Here is a 15,625-nt window from a genome sequence, read left to right on the forward strand (position 1 = left end):
ACCCTTTGGAGGTCAAGTGGGAGAAGGGGAAACGGAAAGAGAGAATGGAAGACGTTCTTTTTGCCCCTTTTTCCAGCCAGCTGGCTGCTTCTTTCTCGCTGTCTCTGCCTGTCCTCAGCAGATTTGGCACATTTCTCACTCTCTGGAGATAGAAGCAGCAGCAGCAGGAAGGGGCAGCAATTTTGTCAGCATTTTCATCAGACCTAGAGTCCTGCCGCCTGGAAGGATGTTGCTTTAGCCGAGGCATTCATTGCTTACAGTGACAGTGAGCTCATGCTGCTGTCTTCACCAAGAGGTTTTGCATTCTTCTTTCCTCAGAAATGTTTTCTTCTCTTTTTTTTCCCCACAATCAGGGGAGAGTTACAATGTAAAATCCCTCCCACCACCATGTCTGTTCAATGTAAACTGGCAAAGGTGATCTAGCAATGATCTGCTTAGTGTCACTTCTTCTTTTTATTTTAAACGCTCTCTTGAAATGGAAACATTTTTCTGAGCAGGGAAATATAGACCTATTTGTCCCATCTCTTTTAGTTCATGCCCCTTTTTTTATGTCTTTCCATCATTTCACCATGAGGCCTCACGTGAGTATATTGGGTGGAATGGCAGAAGCTCACCCCCCACACACAGTGGGTATTTTCCTTATGTCCAGCTTGCCTGGAGTTCTGGCTGACACTGCCTTCTCTTGCCCTCCTTCCAGGTCCCTCTGTGAGGAGCCCAGCCCTGTCCCTTCAGCCACTGCCCTGTGGGTGACATGCTGACACAAGGATTGTTGGTCCCATCACATTCTGGAGCAGTCTTTTGGAGTGAGTGTTTCCAAGATGCCCTGTCATCTTTTCCTCTGTGTGCTGGCTTTCTCAGAAAAATTGAAATGCGCTGCCTAGAAAATCTCTTCCCGTTTCATCTTAAATAGCTTCAAACAGAACCTGAATTACAAATGTTGCACCTTGGCTGGATGGTGTTGGTCTTTTTTTCAACGCAGTGTAAGAAACCTGCCAGAAAGTAAGCCAGCAACTGAATTACAACAAAATTCCTGATGAATAGGCCAGCAGGAGAAGAGGGGAGTTCAGAAAAGAGGGGACATCTGTCTTGATGTTGCATGGCCCTTATTTCCCACATGTCCATCTATGTGCTGCTGCATCAAGCAAAGCCTCTTTTTTAAGGCCTCCTCTGTAATCTCTGTGAGTCATGAGACCCACAGGAATAGTGGCCCTGTGGCCTGCTGGAGATGAGGAAGCAGGTGGTTGAAAAGTGCATTGTCCATTGGAGTGTTTAGTCCCACTTGTAGTATAGTTGTGGTTACATGGACTTTTCCACAGTACTCTGTGGCTAAGAATGAGAAGTTACCCTTAGCTGTGTTTCAAGGATGCTGAAACTCATAAAGAAATTATTATTGAGAAATTGTCAGAAATGATTGATCTTTTCAATATATCTGTGATACACTGGTGTGTGTTTCAGCTGGAGCTCTCCTGTGTGCCCTAGTGCTAGCAGGTGAGATCTCTTTGCAGTGTAGGAAGACACAGCTTTCCCTTTCTGATTTGCACACATCTCTGTCACTGCCTTCACCTTTTCATCTCCAATGCTTAGATAGTTTTCCCTCCAACACCTGTGCCATTTTAGAGACATTTTTACATCCATCCTGCCTTCACTGAGTAGCTTTCTTGTAAGCACTCTGCTTACAAGTTCTCTTTGTTTTCTATCTCCAAGTTACTCTAGGATCCCTTGAACAACAGGGTTTGTCCCACCAGGGGAGTTTGTGCTGCTTTGTGACAGAGGAGAACGTCCCAGGTGATTTTGTGTTTGCTGTAGGGAGGGTTGGCCTGCTTTGCATAAATTCACAGACCAATGCAGAACGTTTGCTTTGTGATGTCAGGGCACAGTTGCCACGTTGCTGTGGTGACATCAGAAGGTTGCTTTGCTGCACGGAAGGCCTCAATGCCAGAGCAGCTCTTGCCTGTGCTCAGTGCAGGAGCATCCTCCTGTTTGTCAGTGGGCAGCTGCACACTGTGACAGGAGCCTTGTTTTTTCTAGTGTTTCAGAAGAGTCTGCAAACTTGCACAGCAGTGCTACCATGATTGAGCAACTCGTTGCTGCAGTTTGCACTGTTTATGGCATTGGTTATTCAGGATATTATCTGACTAGCCTGGGACGTAAGTAGAGATTTTCCCTGGGTGTAACCTAATCTGGCTTTTAGATGTCTTCCTGCTCTGTTGTAGTGACCCGGTTGATTTTGGAACAGAAAGAGCATGAGGATGCCACTGGTTTGGTACAGCTCCTGTCAACCTGTTCCGCTATAGACGGGGTGTCTGTAGCCAGGGGGCTGCGGGCAGCATTTGCAAGGGAACCTGCAGGGGTTTCAGTCCCTCCCCAGGAGAGTCTGTGGCAGCAGAGTCTGCCATTTCCTCAGTTTGCTGGGTCAAGCAGGACAACTTTGAAAACGCAGACAGGGAGATGTTCTCAGAAGGATTTCTAAAAACATTACGGCTCTCTCCAGTTTTCTCAAATAATTTATTTCATTTTCCCTGCCCTCTACAGGACACCTGAGACGTGTATTCAGAGGTGCAGATCCTGAGGTGAGTGAGAAAGGAACCTTGGATGTTCCTGACGTTTAAAAATTGTGAAGGAATCTGTGAGCTTGGCCTGTGGTAGTAGGGTGTAGATGGCCAGCTGGGTAGGTTAAAAGAAAATCCATTCCCATACCTGAATCAGCAATTGCAAAGGCATCACTGGCTGTTTCCTAATTTTCCATTTCGGAGCTTTAAAACACTCAAAGCTCAGTTTTCAGAGGGAACCTTGCCTGCTGATAGTAAGCACGAGGGAATATTGAATTCAGAGCCATATGAAATTCTGCTGAACCAGCCCATTTTAATTTTGTTGGAGTGACTTAGAATCACATTGCAATGGCAGTTTATCATTTGTCCTTAGTCGAGCAGGTTGTAGAGCTGAATAGGAGTAAGGTTATAAATGATAGGTAACTGCCTGTCCCTCATGCTGCTGTCTGTTCACAGAGCCCTGAACCCACAGCAGACTCTCCACTGACTCTCTCAGTTCCTGGAGATGTGGCCAAAGAGGAGCTGAATGACCGCAATCCTCCAGCTGTGTTCACAGCACAACCTGAATATTCTGAGCCGGTAAGTGCCAGTTCTGGCTGGTGCTGTCTTCAGTGCAAGACAGAGCTGCAAGATGCTGAGCAGCCAGCACTTGCTGTTGGTGGCTGAGGATGCTGAGAGCTGGAGACCTGCAGGGACATAGCAATTCTCCCGCAGCTAGTGAGAGCTGGAAACTGGGCTTTGATCTGTCATGTTGAGTTACCAAAAATCTGGTGCCTCTGGGTGAGCATCTGGATCCTTGGCTCAGTGACGCTCTGTCTCTTGGTGTAATGGTTTAAGGTTTGCCAATTGTAATATATTTACCTTTTGTTGTGAAATAAGATTAGGAGTAAAAGTGAAGCAACCCTAAAACTTAAAAAAGGCAATAAAGAAAAAAAATTATTAACAACACAAAGAATAAAAATAGTAAATTCAGAACAGATTTTCAGGCCAATTCCTCCTTCCCCTGTTGTTACAGAAGAACAACATACAGGGACACTTCAGTCAATTCCCTACTTAAATAATGTTCTTCAGTTTATTTTAGGGAGAGGAGTTTCTTTTGGTTTAGCTATAAGGATCTTTTACCAAGAGAGGAAATCCCCAGTTCTCTCTGGAATCCACTTTTTCATGATTGACTGGCACCTGGGACCTGCTAGCATGAATTTCCTCCCACTATACCGTCTTTTCAGAACTGAGTTGCGGGCCATGTTAAATAGTCATCAGGTATTACTTTTAAGGTTGAGCTACTCCAAGGCAAAAGTTCTCTTTTGCTCACTTCTCTCTGTTTATAGTTCATTCCCAGGAAGAGAGATTCCCCTCCTTTTCCTCAGGGCAAAGGATTCTTCAAACACTTTACACCTTGCTCCACCTCCCATGTCTTTCTTTTTTTCCATAGTTTAAAGGAATTTTATTCATGAAGTACAGTCCATGCCTACAACTTGCAAAAAGATATTTCAGCCAACCTTCATGTCATTTCATCATTCTCCTTCCATTTAGAAACTTAGCTTTTATTTAACTGATTTTAGTGTATCCTTTCTGTTCTTCTCCCTCTCACTCAAGGAAAGACAAAAGTCTGTAAGTGATATCTGAACATTACGAAAAAAAATTAAAATCTCACATGGAAGTTGCAGGAGTTGGGCCAGGCCATGCTGGAGCTGTGTCAGGATCTCAGGCTGCCCAGGCCACGCTGGAGGGGCAGGATGAAAACTACCTAGTCCAGTCAGAGGAGAAATGGGTGACAAGCCTTTGGCTCCATGGCTTTCTTCCCACGCTGACTGCATTCAGTTCCAGCTGCGGGCCGGGGGTTCTCCCTCTGCCCTGCCCAGCACACAAAGCCGTGGGGGGCTCTCCCAAACCGGGCCCAGCTGCCTCCCCCCAGGCCGTGAGGGCGGCTGGGCAGGGCCCCGCCGAGCACGGCCACACCGGGAAAAGGCGAGAATCCCAGCAATGGGCTCTCCTCCCCTTGGCCGCTGGGACCCCTGGTTAAAACGAGGCCCAGCAGCCTCCGGAGCCCACTCCCGCCTGGCCCTGGCCGCATTGGAAGCGGGCCCGGGCCAGGTCAGTGTTACCTTGTGAAAGGCCGGCAATGCAAGGGAGCTTTCCCGGGGTTTACTTGCTTCAAATGGGATTCACGGAGCGAACCGACTTTTCCAATTGGTTTCTCAGGCTGTCAACATCTAAACCAGCCTCCAAGTGGTCCCATCAATCCACAGAGGAAATTCTCATGCAGATAAAACTTCCTAGTGTGCCCTTCCCCCAGGGTAAAACCAGCACACTTGGCTTCTGCAGTGCTATGGCCAAAGGGCACATGTGGTAGCGCTGCAGATCACAGGGCTTTGTTTGTTTTCCCTTTCTGAAATGCTGTGTTTGGAGCTTGTGGAATTCCTCTGCCATTTCCTTGAGGAATTCTTCACATCTGAAGACTGGTTTTGCCCACCTGTCTTTTGGCTTTTGATAAGCTGCAAAGAGATGATTGTGCTGTTCGTGAAGCTGTGGGGGACATTCTTGTCCCTTGTGGCAAAAGAAACCAAGGGCATAATTCTGAACCCTTCTTCTGAGGCACAAACCAGAAAGGGCAAGTTTCTGTTGATACATTTTGTGGGGTAGTCTGCAGATTTGAAAACTCCATTGGAGCCTGGAGTTTAGGTGAAGCTGCAAGTCCTTGACTGCTGTCTTGTGTTGATAACTACAGGAAAGACATCTTGGAATTCCCGATGTTGTATCTTAAGACAAACATGCAACTTGTTCAAAAAAGGACCCAGGGGTTGCAGTCAATAGCAGTTGAACATGAGGCAGCGTGTGCCCAGGTGGCCAAGAAAGCCAAGGCCATCGTGGCCAGTGTCAGCAATAGTGGGGCAGCAGGAGCAGGGCAGTGAGCTGTGCCCTGTGCTGGGCACTGCTGCGGCCACAGCTCGAGTGCTGTGTCCAGTTCTGGGCCCTTCTGAAGCAGAAAGACATTGAGGGGCTGGAGCAAGTCCAGAGAAGGGCAAGGGAGCTGGCGAGAAGTGGGAGCTTTCACAAACCCAGTGAGGAGGTGCTTGAGGGAGCTTTAGCCTGGGGAAAGGGAGGCTCATGAGAGTCCTTCCAGGCACACTTCCATAAATGCCTACGTGACAGTGCTCCTCACAAGGACCACTTCCATGACAAGAATCCCCTCACTGCACCCAGATGCTTTAGACACTGGACTAGGTGTCACTTTGATGGTTTGTTTTGTTGGGTTGTTGATTTGCTAGGTGGAGAAGATCTGTTTAGTTTCTTCCTCTGGCTAGCAAAGGCGCTTTATCACAACATTCTCCTGCACGAGAGGATGTAGTTTGGGGCAGGGACGTTGGTGCAGAAAGAGCTGCTCTGATGCCAGGCCAGCCAGCACATCACTCTTGTGTTGACAGAACCCTTACCTTTTGGCAGCCTTGTGGTTCAGCAATTGTCAAATAATTCAGTCAGGATTGTATTTGGGAATTTAGCAGGAAATCAAGTCCCTTGCATTCTGGCTGGTGCTCAGAGATCAGAGGAGCTGGGAGGGACTGGGCTTCATTTCTGATTACAGCCACTTGAGCATTGTCAGTGTGGTTGTGAGCAAGAGAAGAACTTGCCCAAGCACTGATGCACAAGGAGTTCAGTTCCCAGAGCAGTACTCTGGGTGTAATCTCATTCCATAAGGACCTACATGCTCCAGATTCCCCAGGGATGTGGTTTAATGAAGCAACAGGAGAGCAAGTTCAGGAGTCCTGCTGCTGATGGGGGCACTGGCAGCCATGTGCTATGGTGTGTCATAATAGAAAGTACAGTAAGACAAATTACACGAGATCTATTTATCTATCCATCTATCTATGTAACTATTCCATAACTGACTCTTCCTGGCTCTGGGCAGAGGCAGCTGGAGGTGCAAAGCTCACCCAAAGGCATCCCTTCAGAAGAAGAGGAGAGACGTGTTCTATCAACAGATCCTGAGCAGGCTGAGATGTTTCCCCTCCAGAAATGGTTGTTCTTTCCCCTCAGAGTTGCAATCCTCCTCCAGCCTCTTCTGCCCTGAAGCCCCCAGTTCATTCTTTGCATTTCTCCCCGTCCTAGTGACGTGGAACAATTCCATGTTTTAGGTGGTGTTTGGTGAATCTGGTCATACATGCATTACATGCCACATGATTTTCATCCTTGGCATCCCTAAGGATGTGAAAGTTCATTTGTTGATGGGGCCTTAGGAGGGTCTCTCTTAGAGCTGGTCTGAATTCTCAGTTGACAAAGAGGAAGAATAAACACCTTGGCCCTCCTCCAGATACTGAGGGGGCTGTAGAGGCTGTCTGACCTTCATCAGAGGAGCTGTGCATGCATCCTCATCTCCTGAATGAGCAGGATTTTGTGACAAGAGTGTAGATGTCAGAAAGGCACGAATGTTGGGGCAGGTGTGAAGAGAACATGAACTCCAGAAGTGTCTCTCACAAGGAGTGAGCCCACAGTGGGCAGGATGGAGCTGTGAGACAGGGATGAGTGTCAGTCACGATGGAAAGACAAAATGGACACGGCAGAAGTGGAGGGAGGCCCTCAGCAGACCCTTGAGAAATGCCACACCTTCCCTGTCAGCTGCCTGAGAGGCTGTTGGAGCTTCAGTCCCAGATGGACCCTGATTGTACTGCCAGTGTCACTTTGGAATCTGTGCCTCCCCATGGGCAGAGAACGAGCCAGGAGAGCAGCAGCAGCAGCACAGTGCTTTGGGAACGTGTGAAGCCATCAGTCTTTGAGACCTGGCTCACAAATGTTGTATGGGATGTTGAAAGCCTTCTTGTCTTGCTTTCTGTGCAGGTCCTTCTAGAGGAAGAGAATGAGCAGAGTGCTTTATCAGAGGTGCCACAGCAGACTCAGGGAGAGCTGTTCCCAGCCCAGGAGCAGGAGGAACAGCTCAGGCAGCAGGTGGAAGAGGTACAGGAGAATGGCCAGGTAAGCCTGGCTCCCCAGGTGCCAGAATGAAGGAGAGGAGCAGAGGCATAAAACAGAGCTCTTGGGACCGAGGAGGCCAGGAGTGCCACAGACACTGAAAGCACAGAGCCTTGTGATGTGCAGAGATCAGCGCTAGCACGGGAGGGTTACAATGGAAGCAGAGGTAGGTAGGGGAGCAGAAAGAAGTGGCTGAATGAATTTGGTTTTGAGGCTGAAAGAGGAAAAAGCTGAGCCTGGTGGCAGCTCCCTGTGACTTGCTCTGCATTTGTGTCTGCAGAACATCAAGGCAGAGCCTCAATCAGAGCTGCCCGAAGCTCCGATTGCCATCATGGCAGTAAGGAGAAGGCACAAGGAAGACATGAGAAGCATCCAAGAGGAGATGAATCTCCATCAGCAGACAGGCGATCAACAAAACCAGGTGAGTGCAAGAGTGGAAGACACTCCACTCGTGACAGATGTCTCTTGTTTTTTACAGAACCTCAAGGACAACCTGCATGCAGAGCTGCATGCAATTGAGGCTGGGATGAAGGCAAGAGAGAAGAGGCTGAAGGAAGAAATAAAACTTATCAGAGAGAAACATAATCCCCTGCTTCAGGCTGTACAAAAGCAAGTGAGTGGAACATCAATTGCCAGTGCAGTCACCCATCTGCTGGTCTCTGCCCTTCTTGCCTTTCCAGCGTAGAGTAGCAGTGGGTGGGGTGATGCCTCTGAGTGCCATCCTGCTGTAGGGTCCATCACAGCCACTCTGAAGGACTTCTCCTGGTGTGCCAAATCTCTGAAGCTGCCCTGCACAGTGAGGCTAGTCCTTTGGCCTTTTTGCTAGCACTCATACAAATGGATTCCTGCTGGGCTGTTCCTGCATTCCTTTTTTCTTGAGGTATTTTTACAGAGGGGCATGGTGACCCAGATGGAGGATTGGAACAAACAGTCTGTAACCCTAGTAAATCTGTTCTCTCCCTTTCCTCACAGTCAATGACTCTTGGCTCACAGGGACAACCTGTAGTCTCTGACTGCTTTGTTCTGTTTAACTTGAGGCGGAAATGTTCACATCTCACGTGCCAGGCTGTGAACACTTCCAGCAAATGACTGGAAACAAAAAGCCCCGTGGTTGACGAGAGACACGGGAGCTTTCCCAATCAGAGATGCTGCAGGTTGGGCACGTCCCGAAGATGGTGCAGGGAAAGAGAACTGAGTGGGAGGAGGTAGAGCATTTTAATAAGTGTGTCAGCAGCCCTTGGAAGGGGAAAGGAATCCTTGGGGAGGAAGTGGAATGGTCATTGTGGCAGACATCCTTCAGAAAATCCATGAGTTTGGAACATGAATGTGGTCATGAAGTCGAGTAAAAGCGGCCTTTGATATGGACCCATCCAGTCTGAAAAGGGGACATCGAAATAATCCCTTTTAAGAGCCCTGCACGTGGCTGACAACATCTTCCTAAAATTTTGCATTTGAAAAGGGATCTCAGGATCATCTCTGACAGCCAACTTTCTGACACAAACTCATTACTTGTCTCAGATCTACACAGGCACTGTCACTGAACCTGCAGCAGCAGCAGCAGCAGCAGCAGCAGCAGCAGCAGCAGCAGCAGCAGCATTGTCTAAAGGACCCTTTGTTCCCCAGCCTGAAAAGTCGAGCCTGGGCAGTGTGTTCATCACCAGCACTGACAGAGCTGCTGCTCAGCAAGAGGAGGCAGAGGAGAAGTACTTGCAGCTACTGAGTACGTCTGGTGTATTTCTTGTCTGAGGGACAGTGTGTTGTGTGCATGTGTCAGCATAGCTGTACCAAATGTTCCTCCTCAGTCTGGTGTCACAGGGATACTTAGGACTCCCCACATGAACTGCTGTAGAAAAATCCCTCTCTGTGCTGGCCATCTGTACTGCAGAGCTGTCTGCCTGGTTGTTGTTGTTCCCCAGCCAAGCACAAAGGCTTCAGAGACCCAGACAGTGGGGCTGCCTTTCTTATCATCTGGAAGCAGAGATCCTTGCTTTAAAGTGAGCATCTTACATTTTGGTTTCCCTCAGGGAAAATAGTGAACATGGGAAACCCCATGATGAAGTACACTGAACTGGAAAATATTGGCAGTGGGTGAGTCCATCCGCAATTACTTCTACACAAGAATGAGGCAGGGGGTTTACTGATAGTACATCTATCAATTGTGGAGTCAGGCAAGCTGCACACATATTCAGAAACTGGAGTTAGATTGTCCCACTTCTCAGTACCAGCCAGAATTTGTGAGCGTGCTGTGAACTCCTTGTGAAAGAGATCTCCATGCTTCCAAGGCCTTGCCTGCAGCAAGGAACAGGATCTGGAAGATTTCTTTCTTGTCTATCAAGTGTGGGCCATCTCTGTGCTAATTGCCTTAGCATTTTTGAATATCTTCACATCATACAGCCACAATAATGAAAGGACAATAATCTTGCTTGCCTTAAAAAGCAACCTGCCCACTATGATAGCTGTGAGATAAGAGTTCTCAGGAACATTTCTTTCCAAGAGTTTGTTGAAGGAAATACTCCATGGTCAGGATAAGAACTGTACAGTTTAGAAACTGCAGCCTGAGATGAAAGAATCAGCTCTCTTTTTGAGCTGAGGCAGTAAAGCCCATCACTCCAGGAACAGGTCCAGTGCCCATGCACTTGAGAGGGAAATGCATCAGCTGCCTTCTGGCAGACACTTCCTGCATCCTGCAGGTTTTAGGCACTGCCAGCACAGATCTCCTGTCTGGGCTGGCTTTCACTCAGAGATCTAAACGGCTTCTCCTTTCTTTGCTTTGTTTTGTTTCTAGGACTTTTGGGGAGGTTTGTAGGGCACTCGACAAGGGAGCAGGAAGAGAGGTAAATGTCAACAGCCCCTGCAGACTCTGCAGCTCTTGAGAGCTTTCCCCTCTGGTGTGAGCTGTGGCTGGGGCTTTGGGTAGAGCTGTGCTGCAAAAGCACAAGAAGCCCAGACTGGTGCCAGCCTGCAAATTGCATTAGGGACAGTGTTTGTCCTTCTCAGCTGCCAGAAGGAAGGCGAGGAGGGCAGCGGTTCCTTTCAGAGAAGGACGCGCTCACTCGCTCTCAGCTGCTGAAACAAAGCTGGTGCCTTAGAGCATCTCACTGCTCTTTGGGGCTACAGCTTCAGAGCTCTATTCTCATTTCTGGCTGCCAGCAAATATATCTGAATGTTACTGGGAGTTCCTTAGCCACCTGCAGTGCTGCACTTGGGAACTGCATGTAGGCAGAGATCTGCAAGGTGTCCCTAAAAGCCCTAAGTCCTGCTTATAGCCCGGGATGTATCGACAGAGGAGCAAAGCAAGGATTGCTTTTGAATCCTAGACAGAGCAGTAGAGAGTGTGGTCAGAGCTTTGTGGGTGATAGTAGAGCCATCTTTGTTCCCAAGTGGACAACACAAAATGTCAGTGGCCACATGTCCTGAAACTGGACTCCAATGGAGCCGAGAAATGGGCTGCTGGAATGTCAGTTCCTAATTCCTCCAATGTCTAATCACAAGGCACTTTGGCTCAGCTTGGCTGTGTCATTGCAAAATCACTCACTCCACGTGCACTGTGGTCTCGTGCCACCAACTTCTGAAGTTATTGATGGTGAATGTCATCTTAGGTGGCCATAAAGAAAATCTCCACCAACTGAGGAAGAGGGAACTAAAAGTTGATGAACTTATGGTCATCAAGAAGAATAGGAATCCCAACCTGGTCAAATATTTAGACTGGTGAGTTGTTGTGCTTTTGTTCCATAACTGTTTGTTTACGTACTGCAAACACACAAGGTAAAAACCCACTTTGGTCCCTGGCAGAAAAGACAGCTGTTATTATTAGTAAATTGTTATTGTTCTGCTCACCCTCACTATGGATGGGAAGAGAGTGGATCTTGTCTGCACGAGTTTTCCCTGGTCCATGTAGTTTAAAAATTATTCAAAAACCTGGATCAACCGTATCTTACTAAATCAATAGCCTGTAAATTCACTGCCACCCCATTGTTTTGGGGCTTGGTTGTTTCAAGTGTCTTCTTACATGCAGATAAACTAACAAGGATTTCCCTTGGATTGTGTTCCCTCTTTTCCATTACTGTGCATGCCAGGGACACTAGGCGCTTTTTTCCAGAAACACACAGTGTGACAGCTTCTTGATCTGATACTAAACTGCATTTTTCCCTTGCTGGTCATCTAACACATCTCTTTTACCCAGATGTGTCGTTTTCCTTGAGCCAGCAGAGAGTGCAAACACTACACAGCCTAGAGGGAATGTCTATTCCTTTTATTCTGTTCTCATCACAAAGAGACCCAGAAACAAAGGATCAACCCATATCTTTTCCAAACAGCAACGTAGTCATGCATGTTCATATCCATGCCCTTGTTTCCTTCTTTCAGCTACCTTGTGGATAAGCAATTCTGGCTGGTGATGGAGTACATGGATGGAGGCACTCTGAGCAATGTCATCAGCTGGACCTTCCTGTCTGAAGATGAGATGGCAGCTGTCAGTCGGCAGGTCAGGGATCCCACCTGTGCTTCCAGGGCCTTGGGCAGGATTGTCTGGGAAAGTGGGGCTCAGACCTGGAGAGATTTCATGTGCCAAGCTTTGTTTCTGTGTTGCTAGAATGCTATGGGGAAGCTAGAGCATCTCAAGTCAGTTGTCTACCAGTGCCCCAGAACTCACTGTACTCTGTTCCTGTACCCTTATCTCCTGCTCTTGTATCCTCACTCTGTCTCTTTGTATTTGCTGTTCTCCACCCTGCCTCTCTAAATGTTTACCTCCAGCCTGTGTGCACTGCATTCCTTGCCTGGGAAAGCAAAGGTGCTGCTGGCAGGATTTGAAACAAACAGCAAAGAGAAAAGAGAGACTCTTTTCTCACAGTCCTCAGCTGAAGAGGATAATAGTGCACCCAAAGTGCTGTTGGATTCTGAGCACATCCACTGCAGGAGCAGGCATTCTGGCTGGTTTGCAGGGGACGGTCTACAACAGCAGTTGCTGTTGCTCTTTCAAAAGCTGACGTGCCTTTCCTTAGAGAGGTCCTGCTCTGCTAGTGTTGGAGCAGCATGCTCTTCCTCTCAATGGCACAGTGTTCTGCCATGATTCCCTATTCCTGTGGAAAGGAAGTGATTTGGAGTTGTTTCCTTTCTTGTGGGATGAACTCCCATCACTAATTTTTGCCCTCCTCTTTCTGTTTCCCTTCCCAGTGCCTGCAAGGCCTGGATTTTCTTCACAAAATGTGCGTGATCCATCAAAATGTGAAGAGCCGCAACATCCTTCTCAGAAGCGATGGCTCTGTCAAGCTGGGTCAGTATATTCTTGGTCAGAGGCAGCATTCCAGGGATGTGGGGTTTTGGGCTGCTATGAGTGACTGCCAGCTCCCCAAAAATGGTGCTGGTGGCAGTGCAGGGTCCCCTGCTCTGAGCTGAAGGCACAGTTGCAATGTGCACAGAGGTATGATAAGGAGCCACAAGGAGTCAAGAGTGGCGTTGGTCTGTGTGTGTCTTTTCCAGAGGGAGGGAGATACTATCTAAACCTTCAGGGGAATAAAGGCCACTGCTGTGAGCAGCATTTAAAAACCTAGGTTATTTTTGGAAGTGGACATTTCCCTACTCCCTTGGCTAAATCCCCACTGACAGTTCTCCAGGACATTCATCAACAGCACATCCTCAGAGTGAGAGTGGGGAATTCTTTTGCCTGGTTTGCTAATTTGAGCTGGCTTTCATGGTGTGTTGTTTTCTCCACAGCTGATTTTGGCTTCTTAGCTCAGCTCAGCCCTGAGCAGAGAAGACAGGACTCAGTGGCCAGCACTTCTGGGTGGATGGCACCTGAAGTCCTGACAGGTCAACAATATGGCCCTAAACTGGATATATGGTCTTTTGGAATTGTGGGCATTGAAATGGTGGAAGAAGTTCCCTACTGGAATGAAACTGCTGTGTGGGTAAGGTGCAAAGACTTCCTGATGCCGCTGTCTTTCTCACCTGTGCCATGTTGTGTGTGCCACTGGACAAAATCCCATTGCCATCTGCTGGCACCCCTTCCACCATGGTCCCCTTGTAAAATGTCCCCATAGTTCAGCACATCTGCTGTAGTTTTGGTTGCACCATAAGGGAAGTGGCAGGAAGCCAGTTCAGCAACTTTGAGCTCCAGCTATGCCTGCTATTTCTGATTTGCTTTTGGAGCCCTGTTGCAGCTCTGTTTCTGAAGGAAGGGTTTTTTTCAGTGAAATGTTTAAATACATGACAAATATCCTTCACATTGGAGGTTGGATGATCCTAGTCTCAATTTTATAGTAAAAGTAAGAAAAAATTAAAAAAGAACAAGAAAAAAACAGAAGGGGAAAGGGAAAGGGAAAGGGAAAGGGAAAGGGAAAGGGAAAGGGAAAGGGAAAGGGAAAGGGAAAAGGAAAGGTAAAGGGAAAGGGAAAGGACAATCAGCAAAGCAATCTCCAAGGAGTTCTGCTATCTATTTCCTTTTTTAACCAAGTACAGGATAAAAAGCTTAATGAGCTTTATTTTATGGCCACTGTGCTTAAGGGACCAAGAAGCACTCAGAGATGCCTTTCATGTAATTACCCTTGGAAATAGTAGTGTTAGATAATATAGCAAAGTCCCCCTTCCAAAAAGCCTGTTCAGCTGGTGAGAATCCTCAGGGAAACACACTTGCTTTTGCAAGAGGTCAGTCAATGAAATCACCTGCCAAGGCAACAACCCCTGGATGTGGGAGAAGCTGTGGCTGCTTTGGGGTTTGGGTGTTTTGTTGGTATAGCAAAGTCATCTCTGCCTCTCTACCAGGGCAGAAACTGCCACTGCAGAGTTGAGGTTAAACAAGGGTATCTGGGAGAGCAGTTACAGATGTGAAAGAAGCAGGTGGAGCCTCGTGTTTCCTTTTTGTGCAGCCTCAGCTCCTGATAGCCACAGGAGGGAGACCAAAGCTGCAGCAGCCCGACCTCTTCTCTCCTTTGCTGCAGGACTTCCTGAGCTGCTGCCTGCAGACAGATGAGGCTCGGCGCTGGACTGCCAAGGAGCTCCTGCAGGTAAAATGTGAAGGGGCTGCAGGTGAAACAGTGTGCCAGGGATGGGCTCCTCCTCCACTCAAGTCCAAGGCATCAGATGAGCCCTCCACCTCCCCACATCTTCATCTTTCTATGAACCAGAGGAATCCTGATTGAGCCTGTAAAGCACTGAGCTTGGAAAGTCACGGTTCATTGTTTTTTGTTGTTTGTTGTTAATTTTTGTTTTTTTCCGCTGGGCAGCATCCATTTGTGGCATCAGTCGAGCCTACTTCCTGCCTGGTGCCACTGATCGTTTCTTTGAAGAAGAGGATGGTGGAGAAGAAACTGTGATAAGCACATCTGGACCATTTCCTCCACCAACCAGTGTATGATTTTAGAGTAGGACTGCAGAGTAGGATTGTAGAATAGGATTGTAGACAAGGATTATAGAGTAGGATTGTGAATAAAGACATTTTCTGAAACCTCAACCCATCTGGAAGATTCCTTTCCTTCTCACCATGTGTCAGAGACTGAAATATTCTAATTTTAGACTGAAACATTTTCTTGAAGGATATTTAGAAGTGTATTACAATGGCTGCACATAATACCACCATATCCTGAACAGGCCTTTGGAGTGAGGCCCTGGATTGTTCGACAGTGAAGATAAGATAAAACTCAGGAACTGGGGACATTCACCAAGCACAAGCTTAGCACCTCTGGGGAGGAGACAACAGCCACAAGGCTATCAGCTGCCAGGCTTGCACAGAGCCTCACCCCAAAGGGTGGGCAGGGAGAGAAGCTTTGGGGGTGTGTTGGAAAGCCTCTGGTGAGAGGCTCAGGGACCACCCATCCTCCCATGTGCAGACCAGCCCCGCTGTGGGGTCCTTCACCCAGGGGAAAGCTCATCCACAGCAGAGGGGCTGACAAAGCCCGTGTCACCAGCTGACATGAAGTTGCTACATCAAATATATCCATTTCTTGCTTGCTTCCAACTTTTACTGTTAACAATCTGGAGTTGCTTTTTTACTTATTTTATTTGAATCTCAACTTTTGAGTCAAATTTGTCTGCAGTGATCTTGTCTTGATGTTTTAGGCTGGATTACATCTGAGTGAGTGCCATCAGAATTGAATTGTTCTTGTGAACAGTGGTGT

At 47.7% G+C, this 15,625-nt stretch overlaps 1 protein-coding gene across 1 annotated transcript in view; it reads left to right on the top strand.

The window, feature by feature from the left end:
* Positions 1-387: 387 nt before the first annotated feature.
* The window catches only part of LOC134056897 (uncharacterized), a 165,964-nt gene continuing 150,726 nt past the window's right edge, over positions 388-15,625 (top strand). Inside the window, 7 exon segments of the mRNA XM_062513854.1 lie at positions 388-400; positions 1,480-1,488; positions 1,927-2,022; positions 2,025-2,147; positions 2,533-2,570; positions 3,006-3,128; positions 7,383-7,517. Coding sequence (XP_062369838.1) covers positions 388-400; positions 1,480-1,488; positions 1,927-2,022; positions 2,025-2,147; positions 2,533-2,570; positions 3,006-3,128; positions 7,383-7,517 — 537 coding nt within the window.

The sequence above is a fragment of the Cinclus cinclus genome, chromosome Z (assembly GCF_963662255.1).
Source record: "Cinclus cinclus chromosome Z, bCinCin1.1, whole genome shotgun sequence".
NCBI classification, from domain to species: Eukaryota; Metazoa; Chordata; class Aves; order Passeriformes; family Cinclidae; genus Cinclus; species Cinclus cinclus.